Source organism: Phaethon lepturus, unplaced genomic scaffold (assembly GCF_000687285.1).
Source record: "Phaethon lepturus isolate BGI_N335 unplaced genomic scaffold, ASM68728v1 scaffold18289, whole genome shotgun sequence".
Classification (NCBI taxonomy): Eukaryota; Metazoa; Chordata; class Aves; order Phaethontiformes; family Phaethontidae; genus Phaethon; species Phaethon lepturus.
In genome coordinates this window covers 12,832-38,337 of record NW_010561525.1, presented here as the reverse complement: position 1 = coordinate 38,337, position 25,506 = coordinate 12,832, and the positions used below count along the sequence as shown (strand labels likewise).

Sequence of the window (25,506 nt, the reverse complement as noted above, 5' to 3'; positions counted from 1 at the left end):
TGAATTGCTTAGTGAAAAAAGAATTCTACAGAAAGACACGAGATTACTTTATGTGCTGGTGTCTCACACTGAATGGATTTTGGCTTTGAATGTACCAAGTCGATTACTACCAGTAATAGACTTAGCACTATTAAGAACTATATAACTTAAATAAAGCAAAGCAAATGCAGTTCTGGTCTGATAAGCTCAACAAAGGATGATATGCAACTATGTGGATGCTTACTACATGATAGTTTAGGGTCTGTTTACAACCAGCAGTCGTAGCAGGGAGCTATGGCTCCTCCAGTAAGTCCTCATTTAGACAAACAGCTGTGCTAGGGTTTATTCCAATTCTAAAAACCCCAGACAACACACACTAACGATCAGGCTTCTTTATGGAATTAGGTATCTTCCACAAAGATGCAAAAGAGTATGTACATGCATATGTGCTAGAACACATGAGCATATATGCACTAATACAGATGTTGTAAGTAAAATTTGGAAAGAGATTCCGTAAGAGCACACTACATAAAACAGCAAAAAAACTGGTAAAAGTACGTCTAGAAAAATACAAAAGGGCTTTCACATTCCATCACCTATTATGTACGTTAATCAAGCTTAAAGTACTGCGCAAAAAGTATAGTATTTTCATAAATAACACAAAAGGGCTTTCACATTCCATCACCTATTAGGTACGTTAATCTAGCTTAAAGTACTGTGCAAAAAGTATAGTATGTTCATAAATAATAACTCCTAAATTTTATATACTAAGTAATGATTTGGTTGTCTGTCCTTTCAGGAATGGTGAACACAGAAATTCAGGGTGTAAGCACAGTTGTCCTTCGATGCTGTACAAAGCTTTCCAAGAATACTGGCTTGTGCATTTGCAGACTGCCACACTAGGATGCTGGAAAAGAATTTACTAGTGGATGCACAGAGTCTGCCCTTAAATCCTGGTTAAACCTAGAAAATGCATGTTGATGAGACTCACAAGATGACACTTTCACTGCCTCTCCTTCTTCTGTCAGACAGTACAGCGAGTTACATATTTCACAGCCTTTCTGAATCATACGCTTTTTTCTATCTATCTACCTTATTTCCTAAAACATTTGGGAGTTCTTCATTAAAAAATTGCACGGATCCTGGAAAGAGCATTCTGTTGTTTCACCCCATCAGGCTCCAGTTACATAAAAACCATTGCTCTATAAAAACATGCATTATTATTGTCCACAAAATTCTGGTTTGGCATGTACGCTGATCCTAGTTACTTTTAACGGCAAAACCTCCAAAAAGAAAAGGATTGATATGACAAAAAAAAGAACGTCAGAGAGAATTTATATACACCAGAATAGGACAGAGACTTAAAATACGGCATTTATAAAAGACATACTGTAGTTTAGCAGCATGAAGTACTTCGTCTTGAATAATTCAAGAGAGTCTGGTTCAGAACCCTAACCTAAGTACTAATTAGCCACAGCAACATACTTACTTCCAACAAAAATATAAAGTAAGATCGAATTAATGACCATTTCCAATGGCAAAAGATGAAGTTCTCTAATTTATCTCTGAAAAAAGACACTAGAAGAGAAACAAAATGAAAGGGGAGATTTAAAAGAAAAAAGCATTTCAAAGGCTAGGTTCCTGTGGGCATTTCGGTGCCTAGGGCAGACTGCTCTGGTTAGCCCTCGGAACTCATCATTGCAAGAGTGAAATTATTGCTTCTCTTTAGGAGAAACCTCTTCTATGCTAGTAAACATAGACTAAAAGTTGTACATTTTATAAACTGAGGTATGTATACATTTGGACTGAGAAAGCAGCACTCCAGCAGCCATATATTATTTTTCAACTAAAAAAGGGACAAACTGTGCAATTCTTTCTTCTCAGACAGAACTGAGTCAAGAAACTCCCCCGCCAGCTGATTACACAGCACTCTGCTATAACATGTGATTCACAGCTCAGTACATCACATTATTTCACAACTGGAAAGTGAGGGGATATGAGAGCTATTTATAGAAATTAGAAAATTTGGTAACACAGAGCAGAAGGTCACTAAATCATAGATAAATGGAGAAAGGTTTCTTCATGGAAGTTACAGTGTGCTCAGTAAAACTCTCCAGTGTTATCAGCCATATTATCCACAATACTCATTCGATTCAAATTACAAATCCAACAGTAATACCACAAATAAACCCTAGCTAATAAGCCGTAAGATTTCAAATGAATGCTTCCATTAAACATACACATATATGATCTACCTTCAAATTAAATGGCACCTGACTCATGCATTTTATTGTTCTAAATATTGCAGTCAAACCAGCGGAGTATTTTCATAGTAATGCTAAAACTGCTTTATTAACTTGTGTTCTGTGCATGTTTTCAGTGATTAGTAGTACTGATCAAGGACACAGAAGGACAGATGTTTAATTGGCAGTAAGAACACAAGCGTGAATTCTCAGTTGTCAAGTTTCAGGCAGAAGTTCAAGAGAAATACATACCCAGGGCTAAAGCTGAGTCTCATTACTGAGTTTTAAATGCCTATTTAAGTGAAGTACTGAAGTTTGTTTATTCTTGCCTCAGAACCTTAGTTTATTTCTGATTTAGGTGCATAGGAATGCAAAGACAGATCTTTATAAGAAGAAGGTAGTCTCTCTTAAAAATCTGCAAGTCATGACGATGATTTACATTTGAGAGTCAAGGCACTGTGTGTGGACTCAGCTGAAACTAAGATGTTTGCTCCTCCCTGCAACATTTCTCAGCAACAACATAACACCATGATCATGCCAAACTAGTCTGCTTGCAAGTATGCCTTTCCTTTAAAGAGACATTTGCCTTATAATTTCCAGCAACCCATTAAACTTTTTTAAAATGTCATTTCAGGAATGGAAGTATAGATATTACTGTGATCTTCTTCCTGTATTTTCTTCTTCACAGTCATATTGACACAATCTACCTTCCTTAGCATCTGTTTAAGTGTTTGCATATTATGTCATACGATATAATCAAAATAAAGTCTCCACATCCTTATTATTATCCATTTCCAGTATCCTCAATTCCAGTATTTGACACACAAACATCACGAAACCAGAAGCTGTACAGTGTCAGTGAAATTCTGTGAATCCTTATTTAGAAAGCTACAAGCTCCCAAGGACATTAATGTTCTGCTGGTTATCTCTTTTCTCTGCATAGAGCTCAGCAGTCTTGCATTCAGTCATCTTCACGCGTATAAAGTGGGATTCCATCTCTCAAAAAAGGCTGCTATGGCTGTGTGCCCTTTTGACAGTGACGTGGTAACTATACAATGTATAATGCAATGGGGCCACTGGGACACAGTTTTCTTCTAACTATCTGAAAAAAACCTAGCATAAAAGTCTCTGGAAAAGGTTAAGAAGTTTTAGAATACAGTATTTATTTGGAAAGCAGCTGAAAACTAAGTAATTTCTCATTAGTTCTTTCTTTTGCTGCTTACTGGGAGTTTTTTCTTTTTAACTTACCAGGCATTATAATATTGGAAAAACCTAGTTTCCTTGTTATGGATACTCCATGGGTAAACATGGATGTATACTCTCTCCTAATTTGTTCTATGTCTCCATGAAGCAACTGAAGAGAAACTGCCAGACCTGAAAATGAAGAGAAAAACGAGGAAAAATAAGATATTCAAACAGATTATGGTCATCACTACTTCTTAAAAATTATATATATTTGCAAGTATACATGCATTCCCGAGAACTCAGAAAATTCAGAGGGAGTTCAATAATACCATGCCAGCCCACCTAAAATTTATTATGTGTTTAGGAAGGGTACCAACATCCAGAAATCAATAAAGACTTGGAAACAACTACCCATGAAAAAGCAGTAGCAAATTACTACCGATGTGTAACTGAACTAAGATGACACATCGGATCAATATTATCTCAATAGGGATGGATTGAGGCCTTAACTGGAAAAAGAACTAGAAAAAAGTTCAATTTAGGGAAAAGTCAGTCAGTAATACTTGCTACCATTTCAATTTTTCACTTCCTTCAACACAATGCTGCCTTCACTGGTATGCAAGAAAAGGTGCAAACACAACGGTCCCTATCCATGGGAGAAACGCGGAAGTCTCATTATGGTGCATCACTTAATTTGATACAGTTATACAATTTATTAATGCAAAATCTGAAGAAATAAAATCTAATAAACCAATATAGCATAATCAGTATTTTTTACTTAGGCACAATAATTTCATAATGACTGAAATGACAACTTCAGTATTCATCAGATTTAATCAATCATGCTCTTTCCTATGTTTGCTAGAAGACGTGCAAAATGCAAGGGTGGCCATATAATCATTTTCCAATATTTATTCCTCTAGAACCAAGGCAGAATAACTTCATCTACTATATCTGCAGTACACAAAGAAATTGCAAACAGTATATTTCATTTCAGCTGAGATTAACAAAAACAACAGGCATGCCTTTTGGTTATTTCAAATATAATCACTGAGGTAAGTGTCAGGATGATAGAGCTTGTAAAGATTAATCTTCCCTGACCTTGAACATTACTACAGCGTATCACGTGCCAACATACAGATCAAGGAGAAGATAAGAGCACACTCTTCATACACACTGAACAACTGGTGATAAACAGACAACTCGGAAGAGTTGTAACTAACTTCAGATTAAGCTTAAGTAAATAACATGTACACACAGACTGAACAACAAGGTCATCAGTCCTTTGGGCTTTGGAAGAAATGTCCCACACACCCACATCACTATTTAACTGAAGGAATTTACTTGAAGTTTGATGGTTCTTAAATCAGAGCTTGAAAAATCTATACTAAGTACTGCCAGTCCAAGCTACTGAACTAGAGATCAGAAATCTAATTAGCATGACAACTTTTATCTTTTACCTCTTACCTACATTTACATTTTATTATTTTGGCAAATCCAGAGAACATGATACTCTGACCAGGCTTCCACTCTCTTTGGAAAACCAGCTTATCTACGTATGTCCAACTGAGTACATAAACAAATCTTACAAGTAAAACCAGTCAGTGAAGTCTTTTCTATTCTAAGGACTGTATTTAATGCCATGGACATTAATTATTTTGGTAATGGGAATTTGTTCTGTGGTTATCCAGTTAACTTTTAGGAAGTAGTGACAGTTATTACTGGTGTAGATGAGAAAACAAACGACACTGTGGCCAGCTGATGGTACAGGAGGTTGGTAAGAAGTCATACATGGAAAATTCAGGCTCTCTTAGAGCAGGTGAAAAGTTTTTCATTGCTGGATAGGAAGAGTTAGGCTGAATATAGCTCACTTACAAATATGGATTTAGCCCACCTCCAATCTTGTTTCTTTTATATTTTAAGAAATTGTTATACATACATATGTATATTCATACCCCCATATGCCCTTATTGCCCTGTTTCCTTGGAAACTTAAAAATCACTTGCCATTGTTCCAGGTCACATCAACAGCAGCAGTGTTAATCAGATACTGTACACCGCCTGCTGCTGAGTAAAGTTACTGTGTTTTTTAAACAAAAACCTGAAGACCTCAAATCCAACTAGTACTACAGTTTTCTTTGTGTACAAATTTCACAATTTGTACACAAATTTTCCTTGAAGAATTTTATTTAGCTCAAAAATGAGATAAATGTCAAAAACCCTCATCAATGGCAAAATAGTTTTAATTTGAGAAATAAGCTGCCTATCAAGGATTTGAAGTACTTGCTCATGCAAAGCAAGAAAAGTATTAAAGCTCTGTATTTCACAGCATTCATAGTTAGAAAATGCCAAGTCATCTTTTTATATCCAAAAGCATCACGAAAATCTCTCAGTGAACATGCTTGAAACATGGTTTATCCATTTTGCCTATAGTATAAATACAACTTTGCAATATAAATGGCATGCATTCCCCAACTCTTCAGAATAATGAAGAACATGGGATTAAACATAGCAAAGTTACTTAAAAATGTTATACAGTGTAAACATGAAAGAGTGAAATTAAACCAGAATGGAAACAGAGCAAAGAGGCACCGGGAAGGAAGTCTGAAGAACCTCTGAAAACCAAGGTTTCAAGCTAACAATCTTGCCACTGAGTATCCAGCTGCCAAATGAGAAAGGAATTGACAAGAATGGAAGCATAAGATCTGGTAAACCGGGTAAAAATGCTAAAGTTAGGAGCATATGGACTTTAGGTAATCAATGAAAAGAAGGCAATCCCCAGTTAAGTGTTCTGATGTGCTCTCTCAAAGCTCCATTAATCTTGCAAGGCAACTAGGCCCCTCTGCACTAAGGACCTAAAATCAGAAGATGCGTCCTGTCACTGAGGTGTGATGCCCCAGTTACAGAACAGATTGCTTGAATTCCCACTGATTTGTTACGTTCAGGATCTTGTGATGGGCAAAAGGAACAGTGTAGATGAAAAGCCAGTACCTTATTTTTAGTCCTAACAAAAGTTGTAACAGTTTAATCAAAGAGTTATTATTAGTCCGTTTACAATGATACTAACACACTCCAAACAAACTACTGTTAAAATGACATATACATACACAATCTTTCCAGCATTTACTCCTTGCACACCCTTCCACTGCCCCCCAGGGGTCTTAAGGTCAATGGTTTCAACGTGGGAAGGAGGGGTTTGGTGACCGAGTTATCAGCATCCCAAGTCCTTTGCCGTGAGGAGTAGGATGTTGCCTGTTTCTTCCTCCTCTCTCTCGAGGCTCCCCTTGGAGTAATTTTTATGTTTGTTAATGTGCTTTACACCTTGTTATTTCTTCACTGGTCTGCAAGTCTGCATTACATCTTCATTCATCATATATGATGTGTTTTATACACGCTACATATCTGTTCTTTGTTCTCTTTGCTTCCCATAAAACTAGTTGTATTCTGCTTTCAAAGTCACACTATTTGCTGACCAGTAATAGGCTACCTGTGAACTGTTCTGGGGCCTCTAGTATCACCCCATGCCAGTACTTTCACGGCCTCAGTCATGGTCACATGTCTTTACTCTTCCATGTTCCATTTTAGTCTAGGGTTATAGATAGCTACCCCTACGCAGAGTAACTACATGTTATAACTATCTATTGAATACAAAGCATATATACCAAAGTGGGTTACACCACACAACTGTGCAAAGCTAAGCAAGAGTTAAAATAAAGTAGATATAATTTATTATTTTATCATTAGATAAATGCTTTTAGAAGTCAGAACAAATCTCCAGGCAGGCTAAGACAAGTCCAGCCAGCCAAAGCCAGATCGGTAACGAGGACTGTGCTGTCAGCTAAACACAAAGCCCGCGGCCAGTTACAAGCCACAGCAATCCCATATTCATGGGTCTATAAAAATACAATGCACTTGCCAGAGAAACTAGACACCCACCATGACTGAGGAACCAGGTATCTGAAATAAATGTAATAGGGGAGAGGTACTTTAAAAAGATGGAATAATTCACAAGGGACTAAAGTTTGTATCCTTATTATAAATCAAATTACCTGACTATCAGTTAGAGCTACCTAACATCATTTAAAACATACTGACATGTAACAGAGCAATTCAGATTTTCAGGAGGTTGCACATTCAGTTGAAAGGGACTCCCTCAGACACACTGCAGAACAAAATGGAATGAAGAGAAACCAACTAGTTGAAAGACACCACCCTCCTCATCAAACTGTAACCAGAATTTTGCGTACCATCATAGCCAGAATGCTACTGAACTCAATTTACAAGTGCCTAAAGCTAACTCTGTGGAGAAGAATGAAGGGGTGGATGGGAAACATTACTGCTCCTAGAAAGGAAGGTTTAATCACCAGACAGTAATGAGACAGGGTCAAAGTGGAGCAGGCTTCCAAAGAATTGGTCAGCAGACAATCTGGGAGAGATGGAAAAGATGCTCAAGGAAAAGGAATGCAATCAAAAGAATCCAGAGATATTATTTTTGTATAGGGAAATAGAAAGTTAACTCATTAACATTTCTCCTGTGGAAACGTGTATAACTTTTCTGTCATATAACAAAGGTAATCTCTTTTATTTTTAATTTATTCCACTCTGATGATGTATGTCAACATCAGTTCTTTCTCATCTCATTTCATGCACCACACAATAAAATGATCAGCTTTAGAGCATTCCTGGTGGAGCAGCTGTGCACAGACAAAGCAAAATAGAAAACTGCAACATGCCACCATACGCTGCACCTGACTGTGGTTGATATGATCATTACACCAGCTATGAGGCCTAGAATCTATCCAAAACTTCATAACCATAAATTTTTCATTTCTAGAACTTTATGAGCTAAAACATAACAATGAAAATTATTATCCAGTCTCTGAAGGACTGGCACATTTTCTTTAATTAGGTACATAGTGTAGCTTTGTCCCCTCAGAATAAATTTCAATTACCTCCCTAGTGGCAACCGAAGCCTCTTGTGTTAGCTATTATTCTTTATTTACTCCAGTTTTGAAAATATTACTACAAAACTCTGTGTGGTACTGCAAACAGATCTGCTTTTACTTCTTTCGCAAGCACATGAAATTCCTCACAATTAACTTACACCATAGTTCACCACAGATTACTTTTATCATTCAGATGAAAGAGAATACAGAAAATAGACAAGTTGCTGAATAAGCATTCCAGATTTTTCTTTTTATATCTCTCATTTTACCTTAAAACAGCTTTTATACTGCATTATTGATTTCTGCATTTAGTTATGACAAAAGGCAACTGTTCATTATGCTTACAGACCACTCATTTGCATTTCAGCTTCTGGGGGAGAGGGGAAAACATTTACATTCAGCTTCTATCTACCCGCAGCAGAGAATCCTAGATCAGATTACGAAGAAAATGCCAAGCAGCTGCTCAGGAAGCTGATAGGAAAAAAACCACCAAAAACTCAGACAGAATGCTGTTCATCACTGTTTGTGTTTTAAGAAAGGTAATAAAATAAGGCATCTGTCCAAATAAAGCTGCCTAAGGGTGTCAAAAGTATTCTGACAGCATACAGGTGTTCCCCTTTCTGGTAGTGTTTAAAGTGTCCAAATTACCACAGGAAAGATAAACCCAGTAGTTCTACATAGTTATTGTCAAACAAATGATTTATTGACTTAAAGTGATCTCGGAAAAGTAACCGTGTAAATCTTCTGCAATTTGGACACGGAAAATCTATGTAGTAAAGCCCACAATTACAGTCTGGGAACAGAGAGGAAAAAAAAAAAGGAGAGGTAGATTCAGTCCTCGCTGGCCTTGTTAAAGACTTGATTGTGATTACTTCGAATTATCAAAGGAAACTCCAAACTCTTTTTTCCTCAGCTTTAAATTCTGGTTTTTATCTCAGTAAAAAAGAATGCAAGAAAAACAGCCTTTGCAAAATTCTTACAACTTTCTTGGAGGTCATGAATTAAATGAGCTCTTTGTACTTGAGGGCTTTTGTCAGAAATTCCCCCAAATGTGGAAAGTTGGGATTTTTTTCTTCTTCACATGGAACGTAAACTCTTAAATGCAAATGGCATTATTATTATCACAAGAAAACTGGCTTGGAATTTCTGTACAGGGGAGATGGTAGGGCCTCAAGGATTTCTTGCCAGAATCATCGCAGGATGAAGGTTAAAGGACTACAAGAAGGCTAAATGACTATTATAAGCCCTTAGTCTAACCTCCTTATACAGACAATAAAGATCTCAGCAATGATTTCTCCAATTCTTACCTTAGTAAGCCCACTGACGCCCTTTTCTATTAACAATACACACAGCATGTCAATACTCATTTCCACACTATGTTGTTATATTGCAAACGTGAATCATCTTACTCAAAAGCTTTTAAAATGACATTTTTACATACTATTTTGTTAACTACAATATTAGGCAGTGCACAAAATACACAATTTACAGTTGTTAAGTGTTTTATATTGCTTCTAATGCAAATAACAGACAAAAGGTTCCAGGGAAACACCTGTTATTTTCTCCTTCATGAAATGCAGCTCTGTCATGCAAACAGCTTTCACACCATTGTATTAGAAATTTAGCTACTTGCATTCCAATTATGTGTCTTATTTTAAACAACGTTTAACTGGGACCTAAAGAAAGTGTTAAAGCATGTATGTTCTATAATTTCTCATTCTAAGTAGTCTTAAGACTTTTTGTTCTTTCAGTAGATAAAGGAAGTCAACAATGCCATTTAATAGTAACAAGCAGAATGAATTTTTGGGAAAGGCTTACAAAAACTGCACTGCTAACACGTAACCCAACTTCAAGACAGAAATATTAGCTAGCTATTCTCATTGTGTAGCCCTACCTGGGACTTTCTGGGTTTAAATTGGGTGCCATCTCAGTCACGTGCAGAAATAGTGTGGCCAGCAGGAGTGGGGAAGTGATTGTGCCCCTGTACTCGGCACTGGTGAGGCCGCACCTCGAATCCTGTGTTCAGTGTTGGGCCCCTCACCTCAAGAAGGACATTGAGGTGCTGGAGCGTGTCCAGAGAAGGGCAACGAAGCTGGTGAGGGGTCTGGAGCACAAGTCTTATGAGAAGTGACTGAGGGAATTGGGGTTCTTTAGCTCAGAGAAAAGGAGGTTCAAGGGAGACCTTACTGCTCCCTACAACTACCTGAGAGGTGGGTGTTGGTCTCTTCTCCCAAGTAACTAGTGATAGGATGAGAGGAAATGGCCTCAAGTTGTGCCTGGGGAGGTTTGGATTGGATATTAGGAAAAATTTCTTCACTGACAGGGTTATATCCAGGACTGGAGCTGGCTACCCAGGGAGGTGGTGGAGTCACCATCCCTGGAGGTATTTAAAAGATGTGTAGATGTGGCACTTAGGGACATGGTTTAGTGGTGGACTCGGCAGTGTTAGGTTTAGGGCTGGACTCGATCTTAAAGGTCTTTTCCAACCTAAATGATTTTATGATCCTATAATCACAGATGAACAGCAAGTCACAGCTGCTACTGGATGTAAGATGTCCCTCACAGCACCACAACAGCACATTTTTCATTATTCTCTAAAAAAAAGTCTTTTAGCAACACCCAAGAGCACTGTATGAATTGAACTTTATTGGGGCTCTCGTCTCCAGCAGCCTACAAGTTACGCTATATGAACAACACTTACAGATAACTACACCAAAAATCTACCTTGAACTTGATTTTTTAAGTCCTAATGGTAAAGCCAGAACTTTCACAGAAAACAACACAAGCTTGAACTGCTGTAAAAATGTACAAAATTACATCTGACTGATCCATGAGTCTAACACCTTTAAGGATTAGTACCTTTTCCCAAAATTATAATAATTAATATTACATGCTAGATTAGGCTACAAATTTCAAAGATTTGCTTACTCCTGAATTTGGGAAAAGGGTTTTACATTAAATTGCTGAACAATATCATCCACCTTGTAAAAAGTACTTGAAAAAGTAAAGTTCTATAAATTCTTGTCTAAAAACACACTCTAAAACTGGCTTTTTTTATATGTCAAAGTTGCCGTTCAGGGACAAATGATCTTGAAACAACAATTTATGTGAAAAATTCTCTGTATATTTAATTTTTCAGCTTTAGCATTTGTTGAGAACAAAAAGGAATGCCTTAATCCATTGTGCATTGTGAAGCACATATAAGCATTATTATTTTAAATGTATTTCAAATAGCAGCCTTCAGTGACAACTAATTCTTAAACACATCAAAATGGAATACACATAATCTCCTTGTCACAAAATGTCACAAAGATTAAAGCTGACAGATTAATAAATTGTCATAGAATGAGAATAATTAAACAAATGCACTCGCTGTTTAAATGTTAGTGATGTGTAGATACAAAATACATTTCAGAGTACCACTGACATCTGTGAACCCTGCTGAGAAAAGACAAACACCAGAGAGTTTTTCTGTGATTAATCATATGCCCAAGAGTTACCTAAAAGTTAGGTACTTCATTCTGTTCGATCTTCTCTGTCGAGTACATGTTGCCACTCCTGCTCTCATTCCTCCTCATTTTCTACTGGCCATTGCTCCACTCAAGTTCTCCACCGTGAGGCTATGCCTCCTTTTTGTGGCTAACAACTGCAGAGCTCGCAGCAGGGAATGCACATTTTGTTTCCCATCCAGTATTTCTCACGCTGATTCACAGGAAGAAACTCTCCTTGCCACACCTCTGAGCAGGGTAATGCTCTGACCTGCTGGGGTAGTGTCATGCAAAAACAGTCACACTACTCCTGCTATCTAGAAAATACTGTAGGTTACCACAGCTCTGTTCCTAGAAATACTGTGCTCTGTAAATTTATACAGAGCTCCCAATTCCCTGCTGTATTTGATCTCTTCTGGCTTTTCATCGTACAGAGCATGGAAAAATGATGCTCCTCAGTTATCTCACTTCATGGGGCCTCTGCAGTTTCTCCACTGAAAGGTAAATAATGACTCTAACAGGCTTCCCCCTTGGAATCAAAGAATTTGTAAGCCAAAGCTTACTTTTTGTGAAATAGGAGATGAAACCGACAAAGTATATCGTTTTCCATCTGCTTTTTTTAAAATTTCTTAGTGTTTGACAGTAATCGTGGAGAAAAGATACTATTAGACTGTCAAGAGGCTGTTGAATGCAGGTAAAATAGGCATGGGAAGACATGCACGTTCCACTGTTTCTATCCAGCTGCCTCCATTACCATATACGACCACTGAGCTGGACGGAGATTTAGTGCCAACTGACATGTACGGTGGAGGAAAAAAAAAACACCTATGAGGTAAAAATAGTTCCCTAAAGCCAAGGATGTTCACTTTATGAAACTTACTTTGGTCTGGTTGAATTAAAATGATAGCAGTGTAATGAAATTTGCCTTTGAATGAGCAACCTCACTGAACTTCAAAAAAGCAAGATCCCACTTTGAAGTTGGTTCCTCTTTGAGCTGGTATTGAACCATATAACCTCCTGAGGACTCTTCCAACCTGACTTACTGTATGATTTGATGAATAACTCCCCCCCTAAGATGACAGTTTGTCCTTCCTCATCATGGAATTCTTGGCAAACATCTGTCAATAATATGGCCTTTGAGTCCTCCATGCTTCAATCGGGGCATTATGCAGTTGCCTGTTTATTGACCAGTCTCCTTTTCTTAGGCAGCATCACTTTGGATGACCCTCTGCTTGCAGATTTTTGCACAGGTACATGGAAACGAGGTTGAATTTATTACAGACAGTAAACTATTCATATGAAAAACCTACTTGTGCATCTCTCTTTTTTAAAGAAAGAAATTAACAGTTCGTGGCTGACAGACTTAAGACAACCTTTTACAAGTGAAACCACAACCTGGATTTGTCTTAAAAACAGCCTCCCAGTTCAGGTCTTGCCTCCATCATATTTGAAAATTCACATTCCTGACAACTACTAGAAACAATGTAGTCTTTTCTGATTTTATTATTTTTATGACCTAAACTGTATGCAAGAGGTAGATTTTTCAAGAGATGTATCATGATCCCCTATGCAACAGCTAAAAAATTAACACTGCCCCCATATTCAAAAAAAGGGGGAAGAAATCATGCTCAAGCCAAGAGTGACAAGAGAAATCCCATCACTTTGAATATATTTCCTCTAAACCCTAAGGCGCTCCCACCAATTAAAGTTAATGTATAATTAACAGTGTTTCCAGTGGTGTCGCAATGTAAGTTTGGCATTGCACCCACAGAATACGCCACACTGCGTTCAGTAAACATGCAATTAGGTTACATCACTCTTGTCTAGTTCATCAGAGCATTCCAAGATAATGGCACAGGAAAAGACCTTTCCATTACATTTGCTATTTTTGTGGAATCCACACAAGAGTCCAAAGCTACAAAGCAGCTAGATACGTTTCTAATTTCTTACACCAGTAATTTAATCTTTATAGGACTTGAAAAGGATTTTCACCTCTGCTGTAACAACTGAAAAGTATGTTTATCCTTGTCTTGGCTCTCAGGAATTACTGAGAGGCACATACAGCTTTTCAACATTTTTTACAAGGGGATCTAAATTGGCATTTACACAGGAGCTTACACATGAGAATGTCAGGAACCTAAAGTAAAAAGTGGAGCAAAAAGGAATGTTTTGCATCTCCTTAAAACAAAGCTATCCGGTCTTTCTTCTCAAAGGAGGGTGAAGAAAGAGGAAATTGTTGTGCATTTTTCATCAATTTTTTAATATGCTTTTTGTAAGATAACTCATTGGGGAGAATATTCACATGTAACATTAGACCAAGGTTTAAATGTCTCATATATAGGATTTGCTAAGAGGACATGAATAGAGATCGCACTTAGGAAAATCATGCACCACTTGGCAAGCTTTAGAGCCACTTTCACTTTCCCCATGGTATAACGAACATTTTCTGATTGTATACAAAGCTGAATAGTTGCTGCAGGGAAGTCTGAGAAGCCAAGTGATTAGCATGCTCATCTGGGACATGCGAGACAGACTGAAAATCCTTTTCCAAATCACAGTCTGAACCAAGACATTTTCTGTCTTTGAAGAATGTCTCAAACACTGTAGTAAATAATTTCTGTGGTAAACCCAGTGAATATTTATGTATTCCCTGAAGTAGCACGGGCATGAAAGTCACAGCAATCATCTCCAGTGTTTTTTTTCAGCCTAGCGCCCAAGCAGCTAAATCCAGCTCACCCATATCCTGACCCTGTCCTGGGTGCATCCAGATACCCACCTGTTCTCAGCTTCAAGCAGCAGCAGAAATGGAAGTTACCTTAGCTGTAGGTGCCTACAGGAAGATCTTGTGCCTAAGGAGGTACTTTGAAGATGCTGATGGCGTTTAAGTAGGGATTACAGTAAGAACCATCACTGTTTAACTGTGTAATTTGCTCACAGTCATAAGTGGGTAATTTTTGTGGACAAGAATCCTCTACCTTCAGAGCCCAATGGACTGCTCCAATCACTAGACATTAAGCACTGTTCCAGTTACTAGACACTCCTTCCATCATCATGTGCTGTATTAAACAAAATACACTTCAACTTTTGAAATTCTAAAGAACTGAGGAAAAAAGAAAAGAAGTAGTGCTACAAGTAAGAACATAAAGTTGCACATGTCTTACTAAAAATCAGAAGGAAAAAAGAAATCTCTGATGCTGCATAAGTATGCACTATTGGAGTAGCATTCTCTGATTTTTATTTCTTTATTTATTTATAGAACCGTGTTTAATGACAACTAGATTTGGCCTTATTCTCTTGCCCCTCATCCTAAAACGCACTTCAAACCATTTTAAAAATCAACAGGTTCACTCATGGCACAGTAATTCTGTGAGCAAATGAAGCAGCTATTATGTGATCAATAACAGTTTACAAGGCACTTTTATGCATTAGTGCCTGCGTTGTTAAAGAGAAAAGCAGCCCACATCCAATACTATTTGTTTATTGTAGTCCCAAGAAAGGTCCAGAGTATAGTTTCACAGTCACACCCAAATAATAAGGTCTGCAACTATGGCCCACATTGCAAACCCTACAAAGAGATCTTGACATTTGACAGCAGCCCAAGCTTTGATATGAAAGCAATGACTTTGGCTAAGCTTCACTATCTAAAGTACATCATAAAGGGACAGAAGATTATTTTATATGGTTTGAGAGAAGCCAGTAACTGTTTTCTCTATCTGTAGTACACATTTCACTGATCTCTGGTCCTAAAAATACAGAGAGAAATGTGTTATTTTCCTTGTAAGACTGATGTAATTAGGTGCGATCTCTATGCAGGACTATTCATTCTTTCACAGATTTTTCATTTAAAAACAAGTAACTAGCTTCCAATTCTAAAAAAAAAATTTACAAGAAAATTAGTTTTTATAGCCAGTTCCACTCCATATTACTGAAACCTGGTTTAATAGTTACAAAATCATCCAGATCTAATAGTACTTATCCTACAAATACTACGAACCCAATGTAAGAAATAACAATGCTACTATATGCAGCAAAGGCTGTATAATTTGTCCTTTGCATTAATGGTATGATCTCCTACACTAGGCAACCAGGTGTCTTCCAGTAAGCTGGCACCTGACACCAGCTGCAAAGACTAGTGGTGAATGGGAATTTGATCTACTACCTGCTAGTCTAGTCTTTGCTATGCTGGAAATTCATACAGAAAAGGAATGAAAATAGAAATAGAAATGCACATTCCAGTTTCCGCTCCAGCAAATGATGCTAAATTATCCATGAGACTGAGTCTTTCCATTCCTGCATCCATTGAGAAGAGGGATGAAGAGGGATCAGTATCTGTCCCCTGCTCCTTTCTGGGCTGTATTAAGAAGTGATGGTCATTTGCCTTTATTTGATCTTTTTTAGACACAAACTGAGAATAAGATGCAAGAGGATTCTGTACTTAAGAATTGTCATGAGTTGAAGTAGCAAAAGTGCTTTTTTGGGGACTGGGGGTTTAAATGCTAAATAAAAATGCTGTAGTCTGGCAATACGTGTTTAGCATGCTCGACACTGAAAGTACATTTTAAGTTACTTTTCCATTTTCTCCAGAAAACTGGAAGATTTTTTCTTTCTGAAGAGTATTACGAATTATCTGATAAACTATTTCAGCAGTAGGACATAAAATTTGTGAAAACTAAAGACTTTGTGTGAAAATCTCATGAGCTGAAAGAAACTGTACAAGAGAAAATCTGAAGAGGGAACAAGCCTAGAGGATAGACAACAGCCTGAAGCATCTTTGCTGTTTGTTTACTGTGTTTCCTTTCTTAAGTCTTTTTAACGTGATTTGAAAAGGGCAAGTGCGATATAAACCAAAAATTCAAGTTTTCCGGTATTTAGCTCATACCTATAACAGTTTCCAAGAGAGAGAAAAGACCCATGTCTCCTATAATGCAAGATTTTATCCTTTTCTGACAACTATAAGGTGGCAAACAAGGCTAATGAAGCTTCAGAACCAGGCATTCAATACTGTTACAGAAAAAGATGGCAAAGTTAAAATACAGGCTAGCGTAACAACAATATTTTCCATGAGGTGTCAGCAGAAGTACCTGAACGTATTGCTAAAATCTTGCAAGTGCTTTTTCAGGCTGCTAAGCAGTCACAGAGGAACAAATTTCACGTGTGCGATGTAAATAACCTTTCCTAGTTTGTCTTTCAGTTACTCAGTACTCAAAGTGGCATTACCGCTTGCCTCATCTTTCCCTCTCAATCGTCATGTGCACTACTGGAATTCTGTGCTGCTCTCCTCTCTGCCTCCCTCCCTCTGCAACACTTTTCAAAATGCAACTGACCTTCAATTTGCCAGCTTTAGTTGCCAGCTCCCTGTAACCTGGAAAAAAATCCATGTCCCACATGCCTTTCATGTTGAATATTCACGTAGTTAAGAGTATTCAAATTTATCCAGTGTCTCCTAGGGCACCTGGGTATTTAACTGTGAATTCTTATTTCATGAGAATGGAATAGGATAAGTGATGTATCACAGAGTAAGCAGATATTGCATGGACAGTCAGAATGACCAAGAGTAGGTTGTTCTTCATGAATACGATTAACTTATTTAAGAAGCCCAACAATATACTTACTCAGTAATGTGCTCTTGTATTTTCACTACATGATTTTTACATTTATTGTCCAATAGGATGCATGATATTCTAAACCTTAAATATGTATGTATATATGTGGCTAGACTCTCTCTGAGAAAATAATAGCATTAAAAATGGTTAAATACGTAACTTCAGTCTTGATAAGTAACATAAGCTTTTATGTGCTTCTTGGTTATCCACTAAAGGTTGTTGAACGTAAATTTTCAAGATAATCATTATGCCCAAAATCAAGTTAAAGGAGCATGAAGTCTACTACATGAAAGGGGTTACAACTACAGTATAATCTGGAAAATGAGTTCATCTGAGATTTCTCTACATTCATATTTCAACTAATTAACATTTCACAGGGACAAAATAATATTTGAATACAAGGATGAGAGACTCATGAGCTTCCATTTCAGGTTTCATTTCAAGTTTGCATCTCTGGACGACAGCATTCAGAAAAAGTTAACAAGTTGGTATTAAAAAAAAACCCCAACAAAAAATTGCAAATCAACCTCTGCTATGGGTCAAACCACCATCTCACAATAAGAAAGGTCTGTTTTCTCTCATTTCTTAAATCTCATGCCCTAATTTATTTTGATGACAGTTATAGTGACATATAGCTGACTATGGAGGACTGTTGGTAAACTCTTAACTATCAACACTACCTCTAGGAATGCAGAGCACACTAGTAGCTCCCATTTAATTTTTTTCTGAAGTTTAATTGACGTACACTGCCAATGGTAAATTTTATATTCCTGATGAAAATGTGAATCAGAAATGTCAAGCAACATGGATCAAGAATTTGATCATACCCACATGTGAACAGAACTCCACAGCAAACTGTAGCTCCTCAGCATAGAATAAAATTACATAGGTCCTTAAAGAAAATTCAGTGACTTTTTTTTTCCTAAATGTGCACATGAACGTCAATATCATACATTTTCACCTAAATTTCACCTAATTTTTTCTCTATGTGAAAATATATTTCTTTCATAGACATTAGTCCTTCTAAAATAGAGTCACTTCATTAGCAAACTAAGAAACCCCTAAGAATGCAAACAGAAATGTGGCAAATTGCTCACCTGCGTTGGAGCCTGTCAAGTTGTAACGTGCGTTCAGCTTTTTAATGATATTTTCATGGATCTGATACCAGTCACTCTCTGTGTTGCACCTAGAAAAACGATAACTTTCTTAACTGAAACAGGAACACAAGTTTTTCAGATCAGCTTCACCACATATCTCTCAACAAATGCTCTTATTTACAATTAGAGCTAATAAAGCCCCCGAACCTGCCTGACTCAATGGAAGGGGTGAGAGTGCTCTTACCATTTGAGAAAGGCACCATGGAAATATCTGCTTCGTATGGCAAAGGGCAGCAGAAAGATATGAGCAATTATGCTCAGGAACTCAGCTGTGACCAAGTTCATCATCTGTATACATCTATCCTTCAGCACTAAACCACACAGAAATCTATCTTGTGACACTCAAGAGGAGACACAGGACTCAGAGACGGTCTTAGCAGACAGAAAAGAATCTGTGCTGTACACTTCAAAGTTATTTAAAACAGGATGTGATCTTCAGGAGGTAGTCAGTGAAAGAGCAAATTACATTTCAGTATACATTTAGAAAATAGCTGCTTTTCCGTAAGGAAAAACTGACCAAGTTCTAATGCTCACTTTTCGTGGTTTACACTGGAGTTAGTCTTACCACCAAATCTGGTTTTGAGTGACATTTCTTTTTCCATTATTTTTGTTATTTTAGAACAAACAGGCAAGATCAAAAAAAATAGACTATAATAGGCAGACAAATCTAACAATTTGTTAACTGACAGCAAACATTTATTTGACTTTTAACGTCCCGGGAGTCTGAATAAGAGCCAGCCCACATGTCCACTGTCACACTAAATTGCTTTTCTGCAGCACTGATTCCAGCAGCTCTAATTCAGCACAAAGGGATACAGAAGAGAGGAGAAAGGCTGCCTGAAAGAATTCCATGCCTTCAAGATCTGAGTGATAACCCTTGGAGGGGCAGAACTTCCTCGTGTGCATGACGATATATGTCCCACGTTTATGTACTTAGAATAGACCGCTCCACAAAACAGTTCTTACTATAATGTCCAAGATCAGCAAGAAATTACACGCACTGTGTTGCTACAACTAGAAAATTGAACTTTCTTCCAATTACTATCAGTCAAAATCCACTATTTACTCAACAATTCATTTTGAAATCTATTTTTGAGTTCTCACTCTCCAGCACTGTCTTTTATACTTTTGTTATTCCCATTATATAATTGCTTCATTTCACAAAATGATACTTTGCCTGCTTTTTTCTCTAGTTATAAAGTACTTCCACTAGCTGCCTAGGCAGCACAAGAGGTTTAAACAAGTCCTAAAAGCACTTCATGTTGCCATAAAGACAGAGCTCCAGAAGCTCTTACAAGGATGTGAAAAATGCTGAAACATACACAAAGGTCTAAAAGGATGTAACCTTTATCTTTAATATTATCCCACTTTATAAACACTAGACAAAATTTCCAAACTATGGCTAAAAAAAAAAAAAAAAAGAAATTAGCTACAATACTTTTTTGGAACAGAAAGGAGCTACAGTTACTTACTTGCATTGCATTTAACACCATTGCTTCTGATACAAACTGACTCTAAGATACTTCTAAAAACTAAGAAAAAAGCATTCCTTACATGTATACTTTCAAGACGAGGTCATCCTTCGAATCTCCTGCCAGCAAATCTGCAATACTGAGGACTGCACAGCCGAAGGGCCGTCTATATTGTACGTTGCAGGCATTTTTCTTTTCTCCAGCTCCCATTCGTCCTGCCAGACAAAATACATATTTGATGTATAATCCCTGCAACAGTCTCTTAAATCCACAGAAGGGAGGCAGAGAACAATCCAGCTCAGTATGGTGACAGGTCTGAGTAGATGATGCCAAGTGTACTCACTGTGAACCTGGTCCATTTTTACACTATGGTAAGATAACAAGTGGTACAGGACGCCCACTAAGTATGTGATGATCTTGAAAGGTCTCAGACCAGACGTACTTCTCATCCTCTCATGACCTCCACTCAACAGACAACACTTTCTGATACCCAGTGATAGCACACCCATAACACCACCAAATTAAATCTAAAGTTCAGACATGACAGTGTTCAACGTTTGCTGTCCAATAAGAATTATTTTACTGTGGTTGTTGTTAGCCATGATTGATACGAGAGGTGTTGTGATTGCGCCATTACAATTTAATAATGAAATGCTGCTTCCAAACAGGCAACTGGCTAGCAAGGGGATAATCAACGAGCTGCAGAAAAATCAAGTGCAAATAAAATACAGGGAGGAAAGATGACAAACGTCAGAAGAACAATTTATGATAAGGAAAGAAAGAAGGCAGCCAAGGAAAACAGATTTGAAATAAAATATTTTTTCTAGCCTTTTCAATTTGATTTAAATACCATTGATCATTCTTCTCGCTGTGTTCCTGGCATTTGAAACTGCCCTCTTTCTAACCATTTTATTCAATTGTGCACTGGCAGCTACGTTTCTTTCCCACCAAGTCCTAATTTCTGACAAGAAAAGCCGATGCTTGCAGTCGCTGCAGGGCAATGCCTCCTCCAAACATTCCCATGCATCACAGCAGCTAGAAGAGTAATTGTTCATTTTCACACCACGCAGCATATAAATCTTATTTTAACTTTTTAATATTTCAGTAGTTCACTTATACACTTGACTAAGAATATATTTGAAAACTCTACAATAGGAAAAATTCTACTCCTTATTCCTCTTTAAAGCATTTATTCTCACCAAATATACTTACATCAGAGTTTACCATAGCTTTTCCCAATCCTTTCCAATAAAAACAAAACACAATATTTTGATATTCTGATGAAATACTAAACCAGCATCAAAATGCAAGGAAAAATCATTCCTCAAAGCTGTAAAAAAGTGTTTACTTTGTAACAAATAACAAGTTGCTTCTGAACTCAACACAAGTTAGAGCAACTGTATTTCAAACCAAAATAACTTTCAAAAATAGGAAGAAAATTTAAATTTAGTACTGCAATGGTGCAACTACACAGACAGTTTACAAAGAAAACAACATAACTAAGAGGTGAGAAGCAGACCTGAAGATTGTTTCACATCAGTACAGCCCAGAGGATAACTTAAAATAAATACCTAACGCAAACATACACTCTTCTTCTCTTCCGCTTTGTTCTAGAGGACTTGGTATCTGTCTATAGCATCAAGGATTAAAATTATTACGAGACTTTATGCACTTCTTTCCCTCCCCCTCTTTTTAAAGGGGTCAGGGAGAAGGCAAAATTCATAGGAACAATTTCAGATATACATCAGATATATAATATCTGACAGTATATAATACTAATTAAGCCAATTAATTTAACTAATTAAATTTCCAGGCAAGTTTTTCTTATGAACAAAGGATGTTTGAAATTACTCTCTTTGGAACAAGAATGGACTCACCAATGAAAACTCGATCTTCTTAACACAGTTCATATTTGACACTTTCATCTTGTTTTGTGATAGTAACAAAATATCCTGCATCTAAACTCAGTTAGCACTGTGCTTGAAAAATAACATAAAACAACGAGGAGAAATCCAAAGCTTTTTTTCCATCAAAAAACTGGCATTTTATTTTTAAAAAAATTTATCCAAAAGCCTACCTAATCTAACAAATCCCAAAGCTGACCCCCCAGCAGTTTTATTTACTTTCATATGTCTAACAAATGTAAGATTACTACTCACAGATGATTATACCTACCTATTCGGATAATGTGCACAGTGATATAGATGTCCTTCCTGAGTTCACTGCTACCCAAATCCTGCACAAGATCAGAACCTCATCATTTCTGATTCCTGATTAAAATGTGACGTTTAAAGAGATCTTTACACGTTGCTTTCACTGCCAGTGAAAGTGATAAATGAACAGCGAGTTCATTCATACAGCATTAACAAATTATGCCTTTAACACTTCAAATTGGCGGTCATGCACTCAGAACGACTGTCCTAAAATATCATGGGCTAGAATATGCTGTAGTGCAGCAAAATCAGTGGGAGGACACAAGAGATTCGCTGCGTGCCTTTAACAGCAGCGATATATTTGTGCAATTCCTAATATTCTGGAAGTACAGAGAGTGCTGCACAAACAGTCTTTTCGGTGTAGAACGCACAAGGAGGAAAACCAGCTGGTCCTTGTTGCAAGGAGAAAGACTGGTACGTATGCCCATGTGGAACTTTAGACGAGTGTCCACATATTGCCAGAAAACATTCACGTTGGGAGTTGAGCAATACACTTCAACCAGCCTTTAGGGTTGATGTTCATGTCAAGCTTAGGGAACAGTTCTGAGTCGACCACAGAGTAATTTAATCCAACTTGTATTTTCAATACCCAGCACAAAAAAGACTGAGAATAGGAAAAACTCACCACAAAGAGAGAACAGTGTCTTTCAGGCTTTTCCGGACATTTTGGCAAACCATTTCTATTCAGTCTTAAAAAAAATCTTTCGCTGTAAGAAAACAAATATGACAGATACATTGAACAACGCTACAGCAAAGTAGATCTTATTTTGATCTTATTTCCAGATGCAACCTTCCTCAAGATATAAAAGAATGAAATAATTTCTTTCTAAAAGTCTCAGCCGTATCAATAAAAGAAAAGGGATAGACTAGCAAAGGTGGTGATTTACCTAATCATTTAACAAAATTACTAAAAACTCAACACAAAATAGAAGACTGATTGTCCTTTGGAAGAATGATATTCTATATCCTAGTACACAGAGAAACACAAGCAATAAAATCTGTTCCTCCTAGAACTGAAATTAGTGTGTAGTATGTTGCTATTGATTCTTGCTAAACAAATGTCAACATCGCCATGCTTGTATTCAGCCAGTATTCGTTTTCATAGATAGGAAGATAATCCTAGGGGACATTTCTCCTACTTAACTCTATCAAAATCTCTCACTGGAGTACACGGATTTTAGCAGTCTTGTAAGAGTCTTGGAATCTGTTTTGCAGTCTACAGTGGGATGTTAAATGCTGCAGCTGATGCAAGTACTAATACTGCTAGTAGGGAGATGCAGAGAACCCTTATTTCAGAATAGAAGAGGGCATAAGACCCCACTGAAAGAGAAATTACTTTTTGAAACATTCCTATTTGATAGGTCCATTATGGATAATCTTGAGCAAACTTGGCAATTCATGCATGGGAAGTTTATGAAAAAACAAACTTTCCATGCTTTGGATAATTTTCTCCAAGATACAGCCTCATAGGAAATGTAACAATCATTTCTGCAGTGAGAGAGGTATGGAAGATGGGAAAAGCAAAGAAGTCAGAAGTGTTATATATGTTTCTCCTCACCCTCTCACCCCCAGCCCCAGCCGGCCAGACATCTCTGTCTGGATGCCCTGTAATGCTCAAATCAGAAACACAATTTCCAAAGTGCAACTAGGATTTTTCTCAGCTGTATCCACCTCTTCTGCTTATCCCGGAGGCTAAACATGGTTTACCAATGCTCTATACCATCCACAGCTTTTCAAAATGCAGCTGGAAAATCACTAGGAATATGTTGGATAAGATCCAACTCAACAGAGACTAATTAAATCCTTATTGCACCAGCATTTGCCTTGTAGAAAATCTGCACCGATCATTCACAGAATCAGTCATTCGCATTGAAAGGGACCTCAAAAGGCCTCTAAGTCCAACCTCCTGTTGAAAGTAGGGTCAGCTATAAGGTCAGATTAGCTTGCTCAGAGATTTAGCCAGTTGGGTCTTGAAAACCTTCACTCAGGGAGACCACGCAGCCACTCTAGAAAACCCGTTCCAGTGTCTGACTGCCCTCACTTTTTTCTTTACATCCAGATGGACCTCCTCTTGTTTCAATTTATATCCCTTGTCTCTCATTATCCCACAATGCACCGTTGATGCTATTGATCTTCTTGTAGGTACAGGCAGGTGACTTAGGTCCCCTCAAAACCACTTCTTCTCCAGCCTGGACAAGCCCCGCTGCTTCAAGCCTGACCTCCCAGGGCATGAGCTCCTGCCCACAAACAACATGAGGTCTTCTGCTGAACTCACATCATTTCACTAATATAGGTCTCATACTGGAGGTCCCAAAACCAGCACAGTCTAAGCAATGCTGAGCAGGGGATGATCGCTGCCCTTAAGCAACTGGCTATGTTCTTGTTGACACAGCCCAGGATGCTGTTACACTCAAGAGCACATTTCTTAAGAGCTATGTCTGGAGAATGCTTTATTTTTTTAAGTGCCAGCTATCTAGGCTGAACCTACAAACACTTAAGCTTTTTCACTGTGATTATTTGAAAACATTTGTGCAATCCTCAGCTATGCAGCTTTTTTTATCAGACAGCATAAAAGGCAGAACCTAAGAATACCAGAGTTGAACTCAAATACCTCAAAGTGCATGAAAACGCTATTTTCTCATAGACGTTCATGTTCTATGATACAGCCAACTTCTGAAGCTTAGGTCTCCATGGAAACTTTAAAATTGAGTTTTAAAGTCTGTTTATGTGAGTATATTTTTACAGAGAAACAAGTTGGTATTTTGCTGTTGATTTAAAAATGGTTTTCAAAATAATCCTGCCCTTTCTTTTAGATTTAGCTCATTTGCAATATTAGAAAATACCATACAAGAAGTGCAGAGTTTTGTTTACAGGTCTCGCACGAAGTTATTGTACATTGAGCAGGAATTATTACTTATATTACCAAAGCAGTTTTCGGGCCCCATTATGTCGGGCACCATGCAAAACTGAGTAAAAAGAAAAAAGTCTCTGTTCCAGCAGTAATAATACAGCTTCTGTGCACTGGAGCCTGCAGTACGTTGGTAGATGTCAATACAAATTTAGCCAATAAGAGCCGATTCTGAATTTCACCACCTTATCTTCAGTTTGTAGAACTGTTTAAAAGTAATACCTACGTACACACCACATTTCACTACAGTTTTGGGCTTTAAAGCAACCACTAGACATGTTGGTTCAAAGAAAAATACCATTCAACAAGAAAC

General features: G+C 37.5%; 1 protein-coding gene across 1 annotated transcript in view; it reads right to left on the bottom strand.

Annotated features, from left to right (window-relative positions):
* Positions 1 to 25,230, bottom strand: part of LOC104626182 (dedicator of cytokinesis protein 4-like) — a gene marked incomplete at its 3' end in the record, with an annotated part of 50,953 nt that extends 25,723 nt beyond the window's left edge. Inside the window, exons 1-6 of the mRNA XM_010294040.1 lie at positions 25,157 to 25,230; positions 22,911 to 22,992; positions 22,248 to 22,308; positions 20,155 to 20,287; positions 18,541 to 18,629; positions 3,471 to 3,596 (exon numbers count right to left, since the gene is read on the bottom strand). Of these exons, the coding sequence (XP_010292342.1) occupies positions 3,471 to 3,596; positions 18,541 to 18,629; positions 20,155 to 20,287; positions 22,248 to 22,308; positions 22,911 to 22,992; positions 25,157 to 25,230 (565 nt within the window). The remainder of the gene's footprint in view (positions 1 to 3,470; positions 3,597 to 18,540; positions 18,630 to 20,154; positions 20,288 to 22,247; positions 22,309 to 22,910; positions 22,993 to 25,156) is intronic.
* Positions 25,231 to 25,506: the final 276 nt, after the last annotated feature.